Source organism: Amaranthus tricolor, chromosome 2 (genome assembly GCF_026212465.1).
Source record: "Amaranthus tricolor cultivar Red isolate AtriRed21 chromosome 2, ASM2621246v1, whole genome shotgun sequence".
NCBI lineage: Eukaryota > Viridiplantae > Streptophyta > Magnoliopsida > Caryophyllales > Amaranthaceae > Amaranthus > Amaranthus tricolor.
The window spans coordinates 38666828-38686003 of NC_080048.1; the positions used below are offsets into that span (position 1 = coordinate 38666828).

Sequence of the window (19176 nt, forward strand, 5' to 3'; positions counted from 1 at the left end):
CGTTGTCGAATGTTCTTTTTATTAGAATCGTTGATATTGTCTTTCTAATTTATTACAGAAATCTAGTTCTCAACCTAGAATAATGTTTTCAACAATTTTATAGGAGTATTAGATTTAAGTAATTATAATATTTTATTAAAATTAGTTTTACATATTTTTATTTAAATATGACCGTTTAATACATATAGAACTATTGACAAATATTTGCGATATTATGTAACTTGTTTTTTCGGATTTCACAATAAAATATTTTCAAAGTAAGTTCCAAAATAAAATATTTCTCAAAATAAGGACATTGTATCTGAGCCAGAGGTAAGACATTGTCCGCTATTAGTAAAAGCGGACGATTATTAGTCTAAGTCAAAGTCAGGTTAACATTCCCCTCGTTGTTACTAACATGGGATACTTGTTGAACTGACTTTTAGATTAATAATCACCCACTGTAAATAACAGCGGGCAATTACTGAAACGAGTCAAAGTTAGCTCAGCAATCGCCTCCTGAAGGTTATTGAACTGACTTGTGACTCAGTTTATTAATCCCCCATTATTAGTAACAGTAGACAATGTGACAATGTTTTGTCTGAAGTTCGGAAGAAAGAGACTTATTTGGAAATTATTTTGCTCCAATGCTTATTATAAAATTTTTTTATTAATAAAAGCTTGTTCTTTTCTTTCGTTCAGCAAAAATTCATGAAAAGAATAAAGTGATCGGGGATTTTTATAAACAAAGAATAAAAAGTAAGCCTATCGCGCCGTCTCTAACACTGTTTTTCTTTCCTCTTACGGTTGATCGGCCGTCGGTGGTTGTTCTTCTCTAGATTCCGTAATTTTCTCTTTTCTTCCGTTATTTAATGGAAGATTAGAGAATCTTCTCTGTTTATCAGTATTTTGGAGCCCGTTTTCCTCTTTCGGTTATGGCTGAATCATCCAAAGATGAGTTGCTTCAGCTTGTCAAGCGAATAAGTGATTTTTTCACCGTTAAGATGTCGAATTTCTTCACCATCGCCTTCCAAAAAGTAGTACGTATCTGTTTAATTTCTCTTTTCATTTTGTTTCTTAATTTTCGATCTGGTAGAATTTCTTTTCTGTATTCTAGGTTTATTGCGTTAATTTCGATTGATTATTGGCTGAATTTAGCCATTCGATTGATAGTTTATAGAGCTGTTTCCGTTAGTTGTTGATTCTCGATTGTCTCTATTAGGATTCCTTTTTTAAAACTTTTAAAATTTTTTTTCGTTGAAGTTGTCACTCTAGAGAGGCGGAAGAGTTAGATTGATTGAAAGACATTACAATTGTGTAAGTGTGTTTTTTGGTCAAATTGAGATTAATTGCACATATTTTGATGAATACGATTATTAGCTTGTAATTTGATAGCTTGTGTTCATTTTGTAGACTAGTTCAATTAAAATGAGACATACAATAAGATTTACATCTCATATACTAGGACTCTTATGAAAGGGTGCAAATCAGGGCCGTTCCTGAGCGTAGTTTTGAGGTGCAACCATCTATGGCTAAGGTTCCAAATTTAGTTAATCCTTAAAAAATAATTAAAATTTTACTTATATAAGAGCTTTTTTTTATTTTTCGCCTAGGGCCCATAAATTGTCAGCAACGGCTCTAGTGCAAATTATAAGGGATGGATGAGTGCATATCAAGAGCTAGTTTGCTGTGAAGTTCTCTACAATTATGAATGAGCTAGTTTGTAATCCATGCTCGGATGTTTGATGATGACTAGTTTTCCTCTTGTCCACTAGTTGTTACTTGTGACTTGTGAAAAGACTTATCATGAAATTAGGTCTGCTACATTCTGCAACCCATTACTCATTATGCAAGAAGCTATGTTGAGATTATGTATTTCAATGTTAGTTAATGACTCCTGTTATACCGATGTTCATTTGACGCGATAATGAAGACAAGTCTTAAAATTACATCTATACCATGTCGCTCCTCTTGGACCATTCATGTTTGAAAAAATCCTTAGTATGTCTTATAGTTTGTCCACATTTTACCAAAATGTAAGGAATCATTTAGCTGGTGGTACAAGTATATGATACATAGATGTCATCTTGAAAAACTTTCGAAATTGTAGTTTGTAATTAAATACTTGTTTATCTGAGGTATTCTCTTGAAAATTTCTTTTATAGTATAAATTTAAATACCCTGGCCTGTCTTGCTTTTTGTTTTCTGCTTTTTTGCCTTTTGTTTTCATTTGAAGGTTTTCTCGAGCTGAGGGTTTCATTGGCTGCAACCTTCCTATCTCCTTTGATAAGCGTATGGTTTGTTGTCTTTTATTTTCCTTTGACCTTGATCATAGCTTCTATAAGCGGCATACATCGGTTATGATGCTGATGATGATATAAATACACTTGCCTATGTGGTGTCATTGATTGTAGGTCTTGAATTAGGGAAAATTTGAACATAAAACTGATTGTAGTCAATTGTAGGGATTAAAAAGTTGTAGGACTACACATATTGATAATTTAGTTTTGACGTAGTTAAACGAGTTTCACTAAACAATACTGAATCATTGTTAATTGAATTTCGAACAAGCTAATATTCTTTATTTAAGAGTACTCTTTATCCTACATCATGCCCACACTGCCTTCTTTTGGGAAACAAAGAGGTGAAAAAGGAAAAAAGATAGGTATAAAGAAACTATAGCTTTTTGCTTTAACAGAATTAATTTGTGTACAACTCTGAATTAATTGATTTCACTGCAATGTGTTGTGGAAAATGATCCAGGTAGCTGCGCTGGATAGATTAAAATCCTTTAAATTATATAGAAGGGCTAGCAGTATTATTTTTATAGGATCTATTGAACAGAAAGAATGAAGGAAATTGTTAGGAGAAGCCTCGGAAAAATTCATTCATGGTTACTGATTGAAAATTGACTCTGGTTGTGGATATCAGGAAGGGCCTGTTGAGAATGTTAAGCTGTATTGAGTTTAATGGAACATGTTCTTTAATGGTTTTTCTCTTGTTTTGTTACTAATTCTAGGACAGTTTGTTACTTCTGTAATACTTGTCAGCGTTAGTATTTTTTACAAGCTCTTTCACATTGTTACAGACTTTATAGTATCACTTATGAATACATGTTTAACTTGTTAGTTGTTTTAAACTTAATAGTACAATTTTGAAAACATGTTCCAATTGCACTCGGTTAGATTTTTAGAACTTGATTTGTATCCGTAATTCCGTATAGCAAATGCTAATATTTGGCTGTTTGGAATAATTTAGGATGTATTTTCTGTTAGTGCCTTTGCGGGACTTGCTATTGCTATAGTATTTACATGGAAAATATTTCCAAGTGCTCCACAAAGAAGGCAACCAAAGAGGCAACCTACTGTTGCTAGTGGTTCTGGTACCAATTTGCAGACTAATGCTACCGTTGAGATGTCTGTTGCTTCTGCTTCATCTGAGGATTTGAGGGCACAGGATGTGGTGGATGATTTTTTTCAGCCTGTGAAGGTATTTCTAAGTTCAAGCTTTTCTAAGTTCAAGCTATGCATTCATATATGTAAAGTTTGCTGATAATTTCCTCTTACGTTTCAGCCAACATTGGCCCAAATTGTCAGGCAAAAATTGTGCGAAGGGAGGAAAGTAAGTATTATCTTTTACTAATCTAGGCTGTATATCTGCATTTTGTGTCATTTTGTTGTGTAGAGAAGAATAGTTGCTTCTTCTGGATGCTTTTCAGACTTTGTTGAATATTTTATTTCTCTAGTGTAGGACTTAGTTGCTTTTGATGATTCTGTTCTTGGTAGTTCCAAATTCTGTATCTCTATAGTCTTTTCTGCTGTTTCTAATAGCTTGTTTGGATATCTGATTTTCCCAATTACAAGTAATAAACTGTTCTAAAAAATATTTTCAAAATGTGATAACTGTGACGATCCAGTTTGTGACAACCAAGATGCATGTCTTTACTGCGATTGCGACCGAAACCGAATTTCTTTACTATAGTACTAAGTTATGTTGGTGTCTTTTATGCAATTGATGGTCATCGTTCTTGCCGTAATCTGTGCAGGTGACCTGTCGCTTGCTTGGTGTTGTTCTTGAAGAAACTAGTCCGGAAGAACTTCAGGTTTGAGATTTTTTATTTCTGTTTTCTGGTCTTTGGACGGAGAAGTTTTCATTGGGGTATTTATTATTCCACTTTGATTCATGCAGACGAAAGTAACAGTTAGATCCTCTGTACTGGAAGTGTTGTTGGAGATTACGAAATTTTGTGACCTATACCTCATGGAACGCATTCTTGATGACACAAGTGAAGTATGTATAAATTTTCCTGTGGCAAACGTAATGTGTCAGGACCCATCATGCTCTTTTTTTTGCGTTGAGCTTGTATTCTTTAAACACTTTACTAGCTTACATACCTGTGTTTGAAACTATATTTCATTTGTGAAGTTAGTTTATACATATAATGTTCTGGAAAAATCTGATAAATTTGTATATGTGCCATGATATTTTCATTGATGACTACTAGTCTAGCTTTCTTCAACTTTTCTCTCTCTGTCTGAATATTTATGTGTTTGATTTCTGGTGTACATGCTTATTAAATTTTATAAATTTTGATCTCTGTTGTTTTTTACTTATTCCACTCTAATCATAGTAAACATTATCAACCCTAATAGGCATGTTCTGTTGTGCTGTTCTAATTGACCATTTAAACAACATTTAGTTGCTGATGTTTAAACATTGGTTGTTTTTTGCTGTATGTAGAGCTACAAGTAGACATCTTTTGTTAGGCAATTACCTCCAGATTTTATGATTTAAGAAATGGAATTTTTTAAATGCCTTTATGGATCCCTTATATTTTTATTTGGTTTCAACTTTCAAATTATTATAATTTATATTGGATACTTTTTTTTATTCTCCCTCTCACAAGTCGTCTTATTTGGTTAGATGGTTGATTCTTGATGCTGATGTGCAAAACTACACCGACTACTTGTTTTTTGTACAATACTTGAGGAATGTGAATGGTTTTGACATCATTGGTTTATACTACATTTGTATGCGAGACAACATGCTTTGACATTGTTTTGATTCTTATCAGTCGATTAACACTTTCCCTTATCATCTGTTCTTTTTCTTTGCAATGCAGAAAAGGGTTCTTTTGGCTTTGGAGGAAGCTGGGATCTTCACGTCTGGAGGTTTGATCAGAGACAAGGTGAAGTTTGTGTTTGTTAAAGTTGGAATATTTGCATTTCTTCTTCCTTCATTGTACACTGGTTTAGTTTCTTTACTACTCTCTAGTGAGCTTGGTATCTTTGTACAAATTATCTGCAATGAATCAAGCCCAGGGTTACCAAAATTGGCGACCCCCTCTACGACCTTTGATTAGTCTCGTTATATTTTTCGAACGTAGTGGGAAGAGGTGAAATGAACTTTGAGATTTAAAGATGACATACGATGTATAAAAACCTCAAGACCACTTGGGCAATCAAGGTCTCCTAATATAATTCTTTCAATCCACACATGTCACCCTCTTAACTATACTACAATTCACCAACTACAATATTTTTTTTTTGGAAATTAAAGTTTTATTAATAATTAAAAAAAACATTGAATTACAAGGGGACCCCACCGGAAGGAACAAAAGACCCAAATCCCTCCAAATCAAACCTGAGCTCGGGCCAAACATCCCGACTCAATGAACCAAACACGACAATACACACCCCAGCCACCCTAGATACAATGATAGACAAATAGATCACTAGGATCTTGTGCAGTCCTAAATGCAAAAAATACTAAGGCATAAAGCCATCCTAAGGTAATAAAGGGCCTAAGCATAATAAAATTATACAATTAGGCCCAAAACAAAAGGCAAACTGTAGCATCAAGAGCATTTCTAAACTAAGTGCCAACCAGCATATTGGAACCCTAGCATAATTTTGGCCATCAATTGGACTCACCAAGTCAGGAGGTGAACTCGCCAGCTGCTAAAATGGTTACACACATCCCAAAGGACTCCATCTAAAGACCGGCAAACTGGATCTGGATACCACCAGCGTCATGGACCTCCCCCTATGCTGTCACCCCCATGGTCACATCCAACAGGTTTTTTGAAAAGATGGAGGATGCACCCTTCGCCTGACCTCATGACAACGGAGCCCAAAGGGCAGTGCACAACCAACAAGATATTGACTGTTATGCCCTTTGACCACGATACAACATCACCTGACCTCTTTCTTCCCATCGACAATGACCTTAGTAGCAGCCATACAATCCTTTTTCTTAAACAACCAAAACCATTTACTCCGGGGAAGATGAAAGGAGAAACGACACTGAATGGGCCAAACCTAAAACTCCAGTCGCCATGGACGAAACCTACCAACCATAAATCTGTCATACTCGCACTCGAGCAACCTTACGAACCATATTCTCATCAAAGTCGACAATGGTCTGCTAGATCCAAACGCGAGAGGAATAAGTTATCTCAAAAGCAGGGAATATGGGACTTTATTCGGCCCGACCCATCACCTTCGTATTTGATCTTATATCTATGTTTATATGTACATATATAGTTCCAAGCATTTTACGTCATTGTGCATCTGCAGGTTTTATTTTGTAGTACGGAGATTGGACGTACATCATTTGTACGGCAATTGGAGCCAGATTGGCATATCGACTCAAATTTCGAAATCATATCTCAGTTAGCGGTAAAATTTTCTCTCAACTATAGGGTGTAACAATAATATCCCACATTTTTCGTGACTTATAATATTTCATTTTACTGCTCCAGAGGTTCATCAAATATCAGCTTCATATTTCTCCTAGCAAACCCGAGAGATTGGCTTCTAATGTGTTTTGCTCAACGTCTCTGGAACATTTCTTTGGCTGTGTTTAATATTTTGAAGAAAGTAGGATGTGCAAATGCTTTGTACGCTGCTTCTCGTTGCTATCATTTTACTTTTCTCTTATTCAACTATTTGATAATCTATGATATACTTAATTCTGGTTTGACATTTCTAACTTGCAGGTAGAACATTACTGTTCTCTTTCATTTATGGAGGACAAGATTTTCTTGTTATTTGTGTAGCTTCGAACTACATCGTTAAATATAAAGATCGTTGATGATGGCTGTTAGTCAAATGCGTATCATCAGCTATATTATGTACTATTATTGTGGATGTTGCACCGATGCAAGTGTAGTCTGGCACACCAAGTTGTAATGACTGACTTCTAATACTGTTCGCGGTCCAGCATTTATAAGACAAATTGGATGACTAGCGTCTGCCAGAACCTGTATGTCTTCAATTATCTGCATCGAACACTATTGAAGAAACTCTTTCATTTTCTTTTAAATAAACTTTTTAATATTGTTAGCGATTATAAATTACCGGAGAAACTTTTTAACCTTAATAAAAGGTCCAATATTTTGCGAACATTTGAAGGAATGGTACTAAACCACTTTGGACTAATTGTAATTAAATAGCTAATGAACTCCTAATGAACACTGTTGTGTGAAGGTTGAGCTAAATGGACCCAAATATGCATGTATGATAGTAGGAAATACTCTCTCACATTTAATTTGTTCTCGGTTTTTTTTGGGGATTGTCCAACTTATTTTGTTTCATTTTCTGTTTTAATAATGACCTCCACAAATTCATATTTACGCAAATCAATTGAGACGGAGGAAGTTGTACACTTGATGGGATTTAGGGGCAAAAATTAGGTAGCGCGAGTAAAAGCACTCCGCCTCCACGAATTGTTTTTGACAATATAATCTACACATAATAACACCTTATACATTGTATTAAAAATTATTATTTTAGTGGTAAAGCTAGTGTTATAATAACAAATAGGTTTCATGTTCAAACCTTGCTTTCTATTTTTATTTCAAAATTATATTGTAAATATTGGCCTATATAATTTTGGCTCAAGTTTTGCCATTGTTAGAATCCACTTAAACTTGGGCATAAATGTATGACGTTTCACGTGAAAGTTGGTGGGATTATTTTCTAAGAGCACTTATTAGTTATTAGCATCAAGACTACAGCCTATGCAATCCTATAAAATGACCATGTGCAAACTCAATATTATTTGTAAAATTCATTTTTACTTCAATTATTATTTTCCCTTATTATATACTTCTATTACACTATTTAGAATTTTAGTCAAATAATTCTAACCCTAATATAAGCAATCTCAAACCCAAATTCTCCCTGAAAATGACCATGAAGTATAGTTCAATACATCAAGTTGCGATGCACTTGTAGGCTGCAATCCTAGTACTCCTATTTTTTGACTTTTCTCATCTACATACCACATTTTCCTCTTTTTATAATATTTTTTATTTAGTTTTTTTACTCGTCTATAAATTAATTTTCGAGTCTAATTTCATCTATTTTTTCTTTACTCGTTATTTGTCTTATTCAACATATACAAATTAATATTTGCACATCTATAAATTATAAAAAAGGTGCAAATTAAATAAGACAGAAGAAAATTCTAAAATGGAATGGTCATGTGATAAGATTATCTCTATTAGACTGACTTATGTACATTTAACATATCAAAGTGATCATTTACAATTTTAAAGTGATCAATTAGAAAAATAAGTTAGACTCGTTTCATTGTGAGGAGCTGTTAGTCTTAAGTTGTAATGACAAAAAGAAAATCTTCCTTGTGGACGAGAGCATTATTCGGTCCCAAATTAATTAGGAGTAATACAATAGCTGTCAGAAGGTAATACGTTTAAGAGTACATTTTAAGCCACTAAATTCATGTTAGGCTTATGATGACGCACCCATAATCCCTTTTATTCAAACATTTTTTAATGCTTCATCAATGGGTCCCACACCAAAAACCCAATTTGCAATAGTTGACGCAATTAATAATTATTATGCTTAGTAATAATGTGCTCTATTTTTTTAAAAAAAATTACACGGTCTACTAAATGGAGAGAGATTATATGAAAATTGAATTTAAAATCTTACTTAGAAAAATGGAATTATTTATAAAAATTTATTTTTATTACTAAATTTACCAAAGATTTAAAATTGAATAAGTGCTTGGTAGAAAAGATTTTTTATTATTTTATTATAAAATAATAAAAATAATCAATTTAATTGTTTATCTCATTTTGTCGAGATGTTTGTCGTCACCTTTCTTAATATGCTTTGAATAAAACATCTACGTAATATTTTCAAAAATGTATTTTGTTTATTCTTTAGACATTTTTTATAGACCTTTTTAAAAGAGAATACGAGTATAGATTATTCGTTACCTTTTCTCATTTGGACTCTATTTTTAAAAGGATATTAAATTGATAATAATGATGTTAAAAAAAGTTTTTTTTACCTTGCTTTCTAGTGAAAATTACCTTTTCATACAATTTTCACTTTAGGTTATGTACCACTATGTTTTATCAACCCTCATCTCTACATGTATATACTAAACTAACTTGATATTGTTGAGATGTCTATTTGCTACCCACATGTAAGAAATCTCCCGCATCGAAAAAATAAAAAAATATACATCACTTTATAAACTTAAAGAGTAACTCTTACTATTACTAATTGATTTTAGTAATGAATCTAATTAAGTTTTATACAGTGAATTACATCTCCTTATTTGGGAGCTTAGCTTACTCTTACTTGGGCCCATTCATAAACTCTATCAATAATCATTAGTCTATATTTAGGGTCATTCTCGACCGTAGGTAAGATTGACATTTGCTTAAAGCTTAGAACTAAAAAGAGGCTCAATATCTCAATTTAACAATGTTATCGTATAACACGTTAAACACCGTTTGTAAAATTATAACTTTACTTTTACAAACACTCCTTAAAAATCGAAAGAAATCTACCTTTAGCCCGAATCTTAATACCCTAGTGTAGTACAAGAATTATTTGTAAAGAATAGTAGCCAACCCCCCAAATTGGTTCCTAATCGTCACCATGCGATGTCATAAACTCATAACTATTCACTCTCCCTCCCTCTCTAAATATTCGTTTAGACTTTTAGAGGAATGAATAATTATCTCCTTTTTATACAAGTTGTGACTTCATTTCACCCCAATATCAAGTATCACATAATAAACCTCTAGTTTACTTTTCAAAAAAAACAAAAAAAAAAAAAACAAAAAAAAAACTAGTTATAATTTATAGCTTTTCCTCTCCAAACCTATATTATTAATATTATTATGTAATAATAATAATTATTATTCATATAATATTTATATATATACATAATCTCCTCAATCTCTTCATCTAATTAGAATTATTCATTTTGTTCAAAATAAAGAGAGAAAATGAGCAGCTTAACTATGGTGGAAGCAAGGTTACCACCAGGGTTTAGGTTCCATCCAAGAGATGATGAACTTGTTTGTGATTATTTGATGAATAAATGGAATAATAATAACAATAATAATATTAATAATAATGAATCTCTCTCTCATCATTCTTCTTTGCTTATTGAAGTTGATCTTAATAAGTGTGAACCTTGGGATATTCCTGGTTAGTTTATTTCTTTCTTTTTCCTTTTTTTTAATTTTCTATAGGAGTATATATATATATATATATATATATATATATATATATATATATATATATATATATATATATATATATATATATATATATATATATATATATATATATATATATATATATATATATATATATATATATATATATATATATGCTAATGATTGTTCTCTAAGCGTTTGTCAATAAATTCATGTACACGAATTTTAAATGATAAACAAGTTTTGAATTATTATATAATTTATTTATTAATATCATCAAATTGTAATTTATTATGGTATATTGCATAAAAAATATATATAGTAGTATTGTCTTCTATTTTATTTTATTATATTATCATTGATTCTTTAAAATATAGAATTATTTTAATCTTCATAATCATGGGCAATCTTCTATGTCGATAGTTGTTCATTTTCAACTCATAATATTTGTCATTAATGTGAAACCGCTTAATCATAGTGATTTTCATAGTGATTTTCATTCATAGTGATTTTCATTCATTAATATATTATTGAGATGTTACCATTTTAATTTAACTTACTTATAAATCGGATAAGATTAGATATATTATAACAATTTTTTTTAATAAATTGTGGAAGAGCATTATTTGAAGATTCACTATCTATTTGGGTGCATGCACTCTAACCAAGTACTTATAATTCATGTCCAATTCTCTCCAAATTCTTTTAATTTTAACAAGAGTTCATGAATTATTTGAATAATTATAAAAGAAAAATATCAGATTAACACAAAAGTGTAAGTTAGTGGTTGACGATTCACTATGATATGTTATATAATCTATCAAGCTCATTAAAACACAATCTATGTAGCACAAATTCCCCACATACCTAACGTCGTTGGCTTTTGATAGTACATGTCAACACAGTTTCTCGACCAAAAACTTAAGCTAAAATTTGAAACTACTACATATGTTATATACTCTATAGTAAATCTTAGATCTTTAACCAACAACTTTAACTTTTAGTTGAATTAATTTATTAATATAATAACATCAAAAGCCAATTACTAATTTTATTTTATTCATGCTTCATTTTAAGGACAATATTGGCATCAACACTTCTAGAATACTACACATAACAACTTTAAACCCAATATTCTCTTTTATTTTTCTATGCATTATGATATTAGAATTTTCTAATAAATAGTATATGATCCCAATAATTACCTTCACTCTACCACCTCCCTAGCTCAACGCATTCTATTAATTTTAATGTATAATAGTAAAAATGAAGTTTGATTGTGAGCATGTCATTTATCTTTTTTTTATTGGAAAATATTAATAGAATTTCACTGATTTGCATTTTCATACTTACCATATTTACAAATTTATATTTCGAAAAAACTCATACATTTATGGATGCAATAAATCACAATTTCAATTACACTGTTGCATATTAATGCACTGTTTACAAAATTATAATGAGATTTTACTGATTTGTATTTTTACATGTACCATATTTACAAATTTATATTTTTCAGATAAACTCATACATTTATGGATGCAATAAATCACAATTATTCCAATTATACTGTTGTATATCAATGGACTGTTTAAAAAATTATAATGGAAAATATATAATGTATTGTGTATAACATTATATATATTGTCTAATTAAATTCTGGAATTACATCGCGTAGAAAATTATACTACAGAATAAATTACATTTATTCCAATAAAATTGGAATTACACTATTTAGAAAATTATACTGCAAAATTACACTTTGTATAAAAGTATATAGCAATTTAGAAAATTAATTGATCATTAAAATCAGTCATTTATATTGTTAGACTACCATAAATACAATTTTAAATGCTAGGAAAAATGTGAAGTATACTGGACCAGATAGGAATTATAGAAACAAATAAATTAATGCAAAAAATCAGCCAACTGAAATCTGTGTGAAGGCAATCAGACTATCTTAGCTACCAAATAAAGTGCAATGAAAATCTATCAACTAAAAATATTGTCTGATTTTATGTAATGTAATTATTCCTTTATAAAAATAAAAATGTATTTTCACTTTAATGGCAGAAATAGCCCATATGACCATTCCAATTATTTGCTCATACCATTTCTCTTTTCTTAGACTTTAGTGTTGGTGAATAATATTTTGTGTTTCAAAACCTATATAACTCTTTATTAAGAGCCTATTTTGTTTTTTTATATTTGATTCTTTTTTAATCACAATATACATATATAAATACTTTATTATGCACCTTTATTTAATATTTTCATTCATCTAAAATATCATTAAAATATTAACATGTTTAAAATTTTCGTGCATTGGACGGATTTGTATCCAAGTTTGTGTAATTCATGATACATAAATAAAGAAAAAAAATGATAAGTTGAACTAACATGGTAAGGTGAATTAGAGTCATTCCTAATATAAAGATTAATGATATAAGATGTATGCTTTTATTTTATTTATCTTTGATTGGTAAGAAGAAACATTCCAACTCAAGGTCGTTTGATCCAAGCGAAACTATAAAATTTAATTCACTCATCTTTCTTATAGGATTTGAACTTGTAGTAGCTTTTCAGTTTTAAACATGGTTATCAATTAACAAGAATAAAACGCACTATTATTTAAGGTCTCAAATCTTTTAGGGTTTAAAATATTTATTTTCATGTACAAAGTCGATAATAACTTAATTAATTTAGATATTATTTACATTTTTTACTCCGTAATAAGAGTTATTAGTGTTTTTTTATAGTAGTTTAAATATCAACATTGAAAAACAAATATAGTATTATAACCTTAAGTTTTTAGTTAGGGGGCTTATATATATTTTGCTCTGAATCTCAAAAATAAACCGAGTAACTATTGGACCATACAAACATTTTCTAAGATAAATTAATGATAAGTTGCAGCTAATGCTTTTAATTTAATTTAGTAGCCATCCAGCTGGTTTCATGTTGAGTACATGTTTATTAGGGTACATTTATATATAAGCCTTAGGTTGTAATCCTATTTATTTAGGGTATTGGATGAATAAAATGGACGATTACCTAAATATTAGGAGTACTTTCCAAGACACAAAAAGATAGGACTACTCATCAACATATTTAGTACTTTGAAGTTAGGAGTATTGAATAGGGTTGGAAATTTTCCTTTATCAATAACATGGCAAAAAAAGATTTTTTTTTTTTTTTTTAGGTTGGGGTAGTATGATTTTAGGGTATTTAAGTAATTTTGTTAAGTTGATCTGCGAGTATGTAATTTAAATATGAGGTTAAAACATTTTGCGATTTCACTGTTTTTGAGGGTGAAAAACGACCTTTGTCAATGGTGAGATTTTTGAATTCCACACACTTATGTTAAATTTTGATTAAGATAGTTTTATACTAAAATTAGATCATTTAATAGAGTTATTATAGTCTATTACTTGATCTCAATGGCGAAGCCACCCAACCTCACAGTCCCCTCTCACAATTCGCTTTTACGGCTTATTTTTTAATATTGTTACAATTTTGCATTAGAAAGTTGGTGATTTAATGATAAAAAGGACTTTAATATTTACAATCTCCTTAACTTTGATTTTTTCTCAAAAATTAAGTGAAAATTCCTTATATAGAATTTTTTTTTCTTCTAAGATTACACTTATATTTATTTACTAGGGTATACTATTACTTGTTGTAAAAATGTTCATTTATACTGATTTGTTGTTGACTTTGACTTTAATTTTTTGCTTCAACATTTAATATAATATTCGAATCCGTTACTGGTTATACAGAAACAGTGTGCGTGGGAGGAAAAGACTGGTACTTTTACAGCCGAAGAGATAGAAAATACGCAACTGGACTACGAACAAACCGAGCAACGGCGTCCGGTTACTGGAAAGCTACCGGAAAAGATAGGCCGGTGTCTCGGAAGGGCAATTTAGTGGGAATGAGAAAAACATTGGTGTTTTACCAAGGGAGAGCTCCTAAAGGAAAGAAAACTAATTGGGTCATGCATGAATTTCGTCTTGATGGACCTTTTGCCCCTCCTAAATTTACTTCTTCCTCCAAGGTTAGTTTTTTTTTTTTTTTTTTTTTTTTTTTTTTTTTTTTTTTTAACGTGCTCATATATAAGTTTAATAATCAAATTAAAATAAAATATAAATATATGGCCAGGATTTTAATTTTAAGGTCGTTTCATTCAAGATGATTTCTTATTAGAGTAGCTATATCGTTAGCTATTTTGTTAGTAAGTCGCGGATCAAAAGTTATGGGGACAAAATTATTATCTAAGAAAGAATTTAAGCACGGAGATTTGAACTCCTAGCTAGTGTGTGATCTACTTGGAAAATCACATCTATCTAGTATTACACATTATTTTGATTGTATATTATTTAAATGCTACTAATTGAATTTCACTTTAATTGGAATTTGAAAGGGTCGGATGCACCCAATTTACCCTTGTTAATGATAAACATACAAATATATTGTTTTCGAATAACTGTTTGTAGCAAATATTATGTGCAATTTCACATAACAAGAAGTGTACATGATTTAATAAGTCATTTTACTAAATACATTATAATTTGAAATCAATGAATTATAAATCTTTCGCCTCTTCGATACAAATGAGGAATACTCGAGGGTCGGGCCCATGTCGGCTGACCTTGTTTTAGATAAGTAGTTTTTTTATTGAAGAAACTAAAATACGTCAAAAGCCATAAACACATACCCTCCGGCATAAAACCTCCATTGATAGTAATAGCCCATGTTCCTATTTAATATTCCGACAAAGAATATTCTATTTGAGGAGTAAAAAGTTAAAATATAATAATTAAAATATATTAATGAATTGATAATATAAGTTTAATGGATAATATAATAATATTCTCTCATTAGTACATAATTTTTTTAATGGATATCTACAAGTTAAAACATATTAATATGACATTTTATTAGATTCATCTCGATGTATATAATTTTATTATTTGTTTTCTACATTTTTTTTATGAAATACATTAATAGAATTGATTCTTGAATACATACTTTAAAATTGATAAAAAAAAAAATATGAAAAGATCGATTAGGGACAGGAAATTTTTTTGTTTTCATATACACACATTTAAACTTTTTTTTTTAAAAAAAATTTCCCCTTTAACCCAACTAATTAGTATTACTAGCTAGTAACAAATGGTTTTTTCTTTTTAAAATTTTTTAATCGTTATTAATGCTTTAAAATTAAATTTATTGTTAATTTTAATATGCATGATATCAAAATAATGAAATAAGCACAATATAGATGCATGAGCTAATATTAGACCTTATGTTGAGATTTTAGCAAATTTAATTCATGAGCCATTTTTTTACAAAAACAAAATAAAATAAATTAAAATATTAGGATTTTAAGATGGATAAAAGTAATATAGTTGTAAAGTGTTTTTATTCATTTCAAACTTGTAATCTTTAAATAAATTCAAATTTCTTGCGAAAAGTACTAAGAAATGTTATAAATTGTCATAATTTTCGATAACAAAATTTATAAATTTTTCTAAATGTAGAATCATTAACAATATGATCGATATATTTCAATATGTTCTATTTTTTCTCTATATATACAACATAAATTTCCATGTTCTAAATACTATAGGAAGTAGGAACTTAATTAAACAATTTCCTTTCTTGTTCTACTCTAATAAATACAACGTCGATAAAAAAAAAGTATTTGACAAAAGGATAATAATCAGTATTTGATTAGAGTTACCGATTCGATTAATTGAATACATTGCTAGGAGCAGTTTATTTAAAAATATATAACTAATTCAAATTAACAAGTTATTTTCACTAGCTAATTTACCAAATATTAAAATTAGATATTTTGACTACCACAAATTATTTATGTAAAAATAAACTAAATTTGCTAAATAATATATTTTACCAAATAACCCAAAGTAAATTAATAAGACGAGGATAAAGTTGCTTGATTTGCATGCAAAACCAACATGCTAGTCTATCTAGTTACGAGTATCAATGATGATCCACCTCTAAAAAGTAAAAGTGGATTGGTGGATACAAAGCAATAGTTAATATTCCCTTCCTTCCTATTTTGATATTTCCAAAAAAAATAAATGTTCACAAGTATTAATATTAATTTACTGAATGATAAAGTTAATAAAAAAAAAGTGAATAAACATTAAAAATTTATATAAAATAAAATTAGTATGGAAAAAATATTAAAACCAAAAACATAAAAAAAAAATTGTTAAAAAAAATTAGTTGAAACATGTGGAGACGATGAGCATTATAAAAATATAAAAATAAAGTTAGTGAAAAAAATTTTGGAGCTAAAGCATTAAAAAATATCTTAAAATTAGGGTGATTAAAACTAATTATGTCAAAAAATATAATATAATAAAAAAATTCTTTAAAAAAACTACAAATCAAAATGTGTAAAATGAAAAATAAAAACAATATATAGCATGAAGGCACTCATGGTTGATTGAAAGTTCTTTGATATATTAAGAATATCTTTTATATATTTATTTTCAAAGAAACAAAACAATTATCTCCACCTTTTATATTATTAAGTCAATTCTTGGAAAGATTTGCACATCTCCATCTTGGATAAAATTTAAAAGAATGGGACCCACATTGATTAATTAGTTATTAAGTAGCTCTTAATTATGTTATTAACTACTTATAGACTATCATATTAAATCTTAAAATACATTAGTATGTACTTGCTCCTTCTAAAAAGTATTAATTTAGATTTTGACTTTTATTAAGAGTTCACATAAAAGTCAAAATTAGTGGTTAAATACTTAAATCTTGTTGTGATTATATTAATTGGCAAAGAAAGAGTAGTTAGCAGTCTGCTAACTTGTTGCATCAGCAAACAGCTACAAAGAATTTAATTTGTATTAGCTGTTAACCCTCTATTGATGATACAATATATATAAATTAGTAAAATTATTATTTATAATATTATTCCAATTTTATTATCAAATAATTTGGAACAAAACAAAAATTGTAGATGAAAAAAGACATAAGTTGTTAAAAAGTAGCAAAACCAACTCGATTGTTATTTTTCTTTTGTGTTATTGAATCATGGTCTTAATGGACTCAGGCTGAACCCCACCTGATATGATAGCCAATTATGACGTGAATGAATATATAATCACAAATCTTCAAATGAGACAGTCTCACGGTTAAACCATAATATACACTTAATAATCTTAAATTTAACACTTTTTGTAGTTTTAGAGTGATTAATTATAACTTTACGGCCGTCTTAGAGTAATTACTTACAACATTACGACATTTTTGGTAATCAGTACTTAATGTTGAGAATGGTAATGAAAGCTAGTGTAATTATAGTAGGAATATCTCTTGACAAATTTAATAGCAACGCTTAATCTCCTTCAATAATTCATTTTCTTCGTTAAATTTATTCTAATGACAATGTAATATTAGGTGGGAATGGAAAATTATGAACAATTACTTTTTATGATCAAATTTTCCTTACTGTGTGAATAACATGATGCATATATATCAGGAAAATTTAAACTACAAATCATACATATTATCACCAATTAGTACCAATAACTAAACGGACTATTAAAGTAATCAAATAGAGAAATAATCTAATTATATGGACTCATCTCATGAAATGACAGTTTCATGCAAGACATATTCAAATATAATTGATTAACAGTTTTGACCCCTGTAACTTATGGCCCAAGATCTGCCACTGTTGACTAGGTTATTTTACAAATTTGATTCAAATTAATCACACTAACACATTGTTTATCCTTTCCATTGATGTATGAAGCGAGACGATTGGGTCCTTTGTAGGGTTTTCTACAAAAGAGAAATAGGATCAAAATATGATCATCATGATGCATCACAAAATGATCATAATGAAGGGAACAATTCATTGGATGAAACAAGCTCATCAACCCTACCTCCATTAATGGATCATTCTTACATAACATTTGATCATCATCAAACTCAACTAAATTCTTATTATAATCAGCAAGTGCCCTGCTTCTCCATCACATCATCATCATCAAATAATCATGATCATAATCATAATAATCATGGAAATTATGGGAACTGTTCTTCATTATTTTATCAAAATAATCACAATTTTCAGATGCACACTTTTGGGGGATCAATCAATGATGATGATACAGGAAATGGTAATAATGTAGATTGTGATAGGAAGGTTCTAGAAGCTGTACTAGCTCAACTTACTAAAATGGAACCTTCCATTCCTTCTGAAACCCTACTTGCTTCTCCTAATTTAGAGCAGGTTACTAATGTTTCTCAAGTTGGTTTACCCCCTAACATGTGGAATCAATATTAACACATGTATTCTTACTGTATTTTTTAATTCGCTACATTTATCGTTCTTGTTTGTTTAACTAAATATACTATTTTTGTATTTCTTTTTTAATATGGATATGGATTTACAAGTTCCCTCCAAATCTCCTGAAAATTTGAAAAAATAAGTTTATTTTTTTAATAAAAAAATCTCAAAATAAGCTTCGGAAAATTTTAATTCTCAAAATAAGCATCTCTATATCAAAGTTAAGATCAAGTATTTATTCAGTGTTACTAGCACAGAACAAAAAATCTGGTCAAAAAAAGTCAAAACTCTTCGCTCGTTGTTACTAACAGCAAACAAAAAGAATGCAATATCACAAGTCATAACGTTTAAT

The 19176-nt window shown here is 29.5% G+C and overlaps 2 protein-coding genes across 3 annotated transcripts; both read left to right on the forward strand.

Moving 5' to 3' along the window:
- The first annotated feature begins 262 nt into the window (after positions 1-262).
- Positions 263-7480, forward strand: LOC130802026 (peroxisome biogenesis protein 22-like). Of its 2 annotated transcripts, none has more exons than XM_057665947.1 (9): positions 263-1019; positions 3238-3468; positions 3553-3600; positions 4025-4081; positions 4168-4269; positions 5102-5167; positions 6558-6659; positions 6743-6880; positions 6980-7480. In XM_057665947.1, exons 1-8 carry the CDS (start codon positions 915-917, stop codon positions 6845-6847), a joined length of 816 nt encoding a protein of 271 aa, XP_057521930.1. In that variant the 5' UTR covers positions 263-914; the 3' UTR covers positions 6848-6880; positions 6980-7480. The 2 variants fall into 2 exon arrangements, with proteins under 2 accessions (XP_057521930.1, XP_057521936.1); XM_057665953.1 differs by having other exon boundaries at positions 6743-6860.
- Positions 7481-10051: 2571 nt separating this feature from the next.
- Positions 10052-19110, forward strand: LOC130806236 (NAC domain-containing protein 21/22-like). The gene is made up of 3 exons (XM_057671241.1): positions 10052-10460; positions 14251-14528; positions 18285-19110. Exons 1-3 carry the CDS (start codon positions 10256-10258, stop codon positions 18819-18821), a joined length of 1020 nt encoding a protein of 339 aa, XP_057527224.1. The 5' UTR covers positions 10052-10255; the 3' UTR covers positions 18822-19110.
- The last annotated feature ends 66 nt before the right edge of the window (positions 19111-19176 follow it).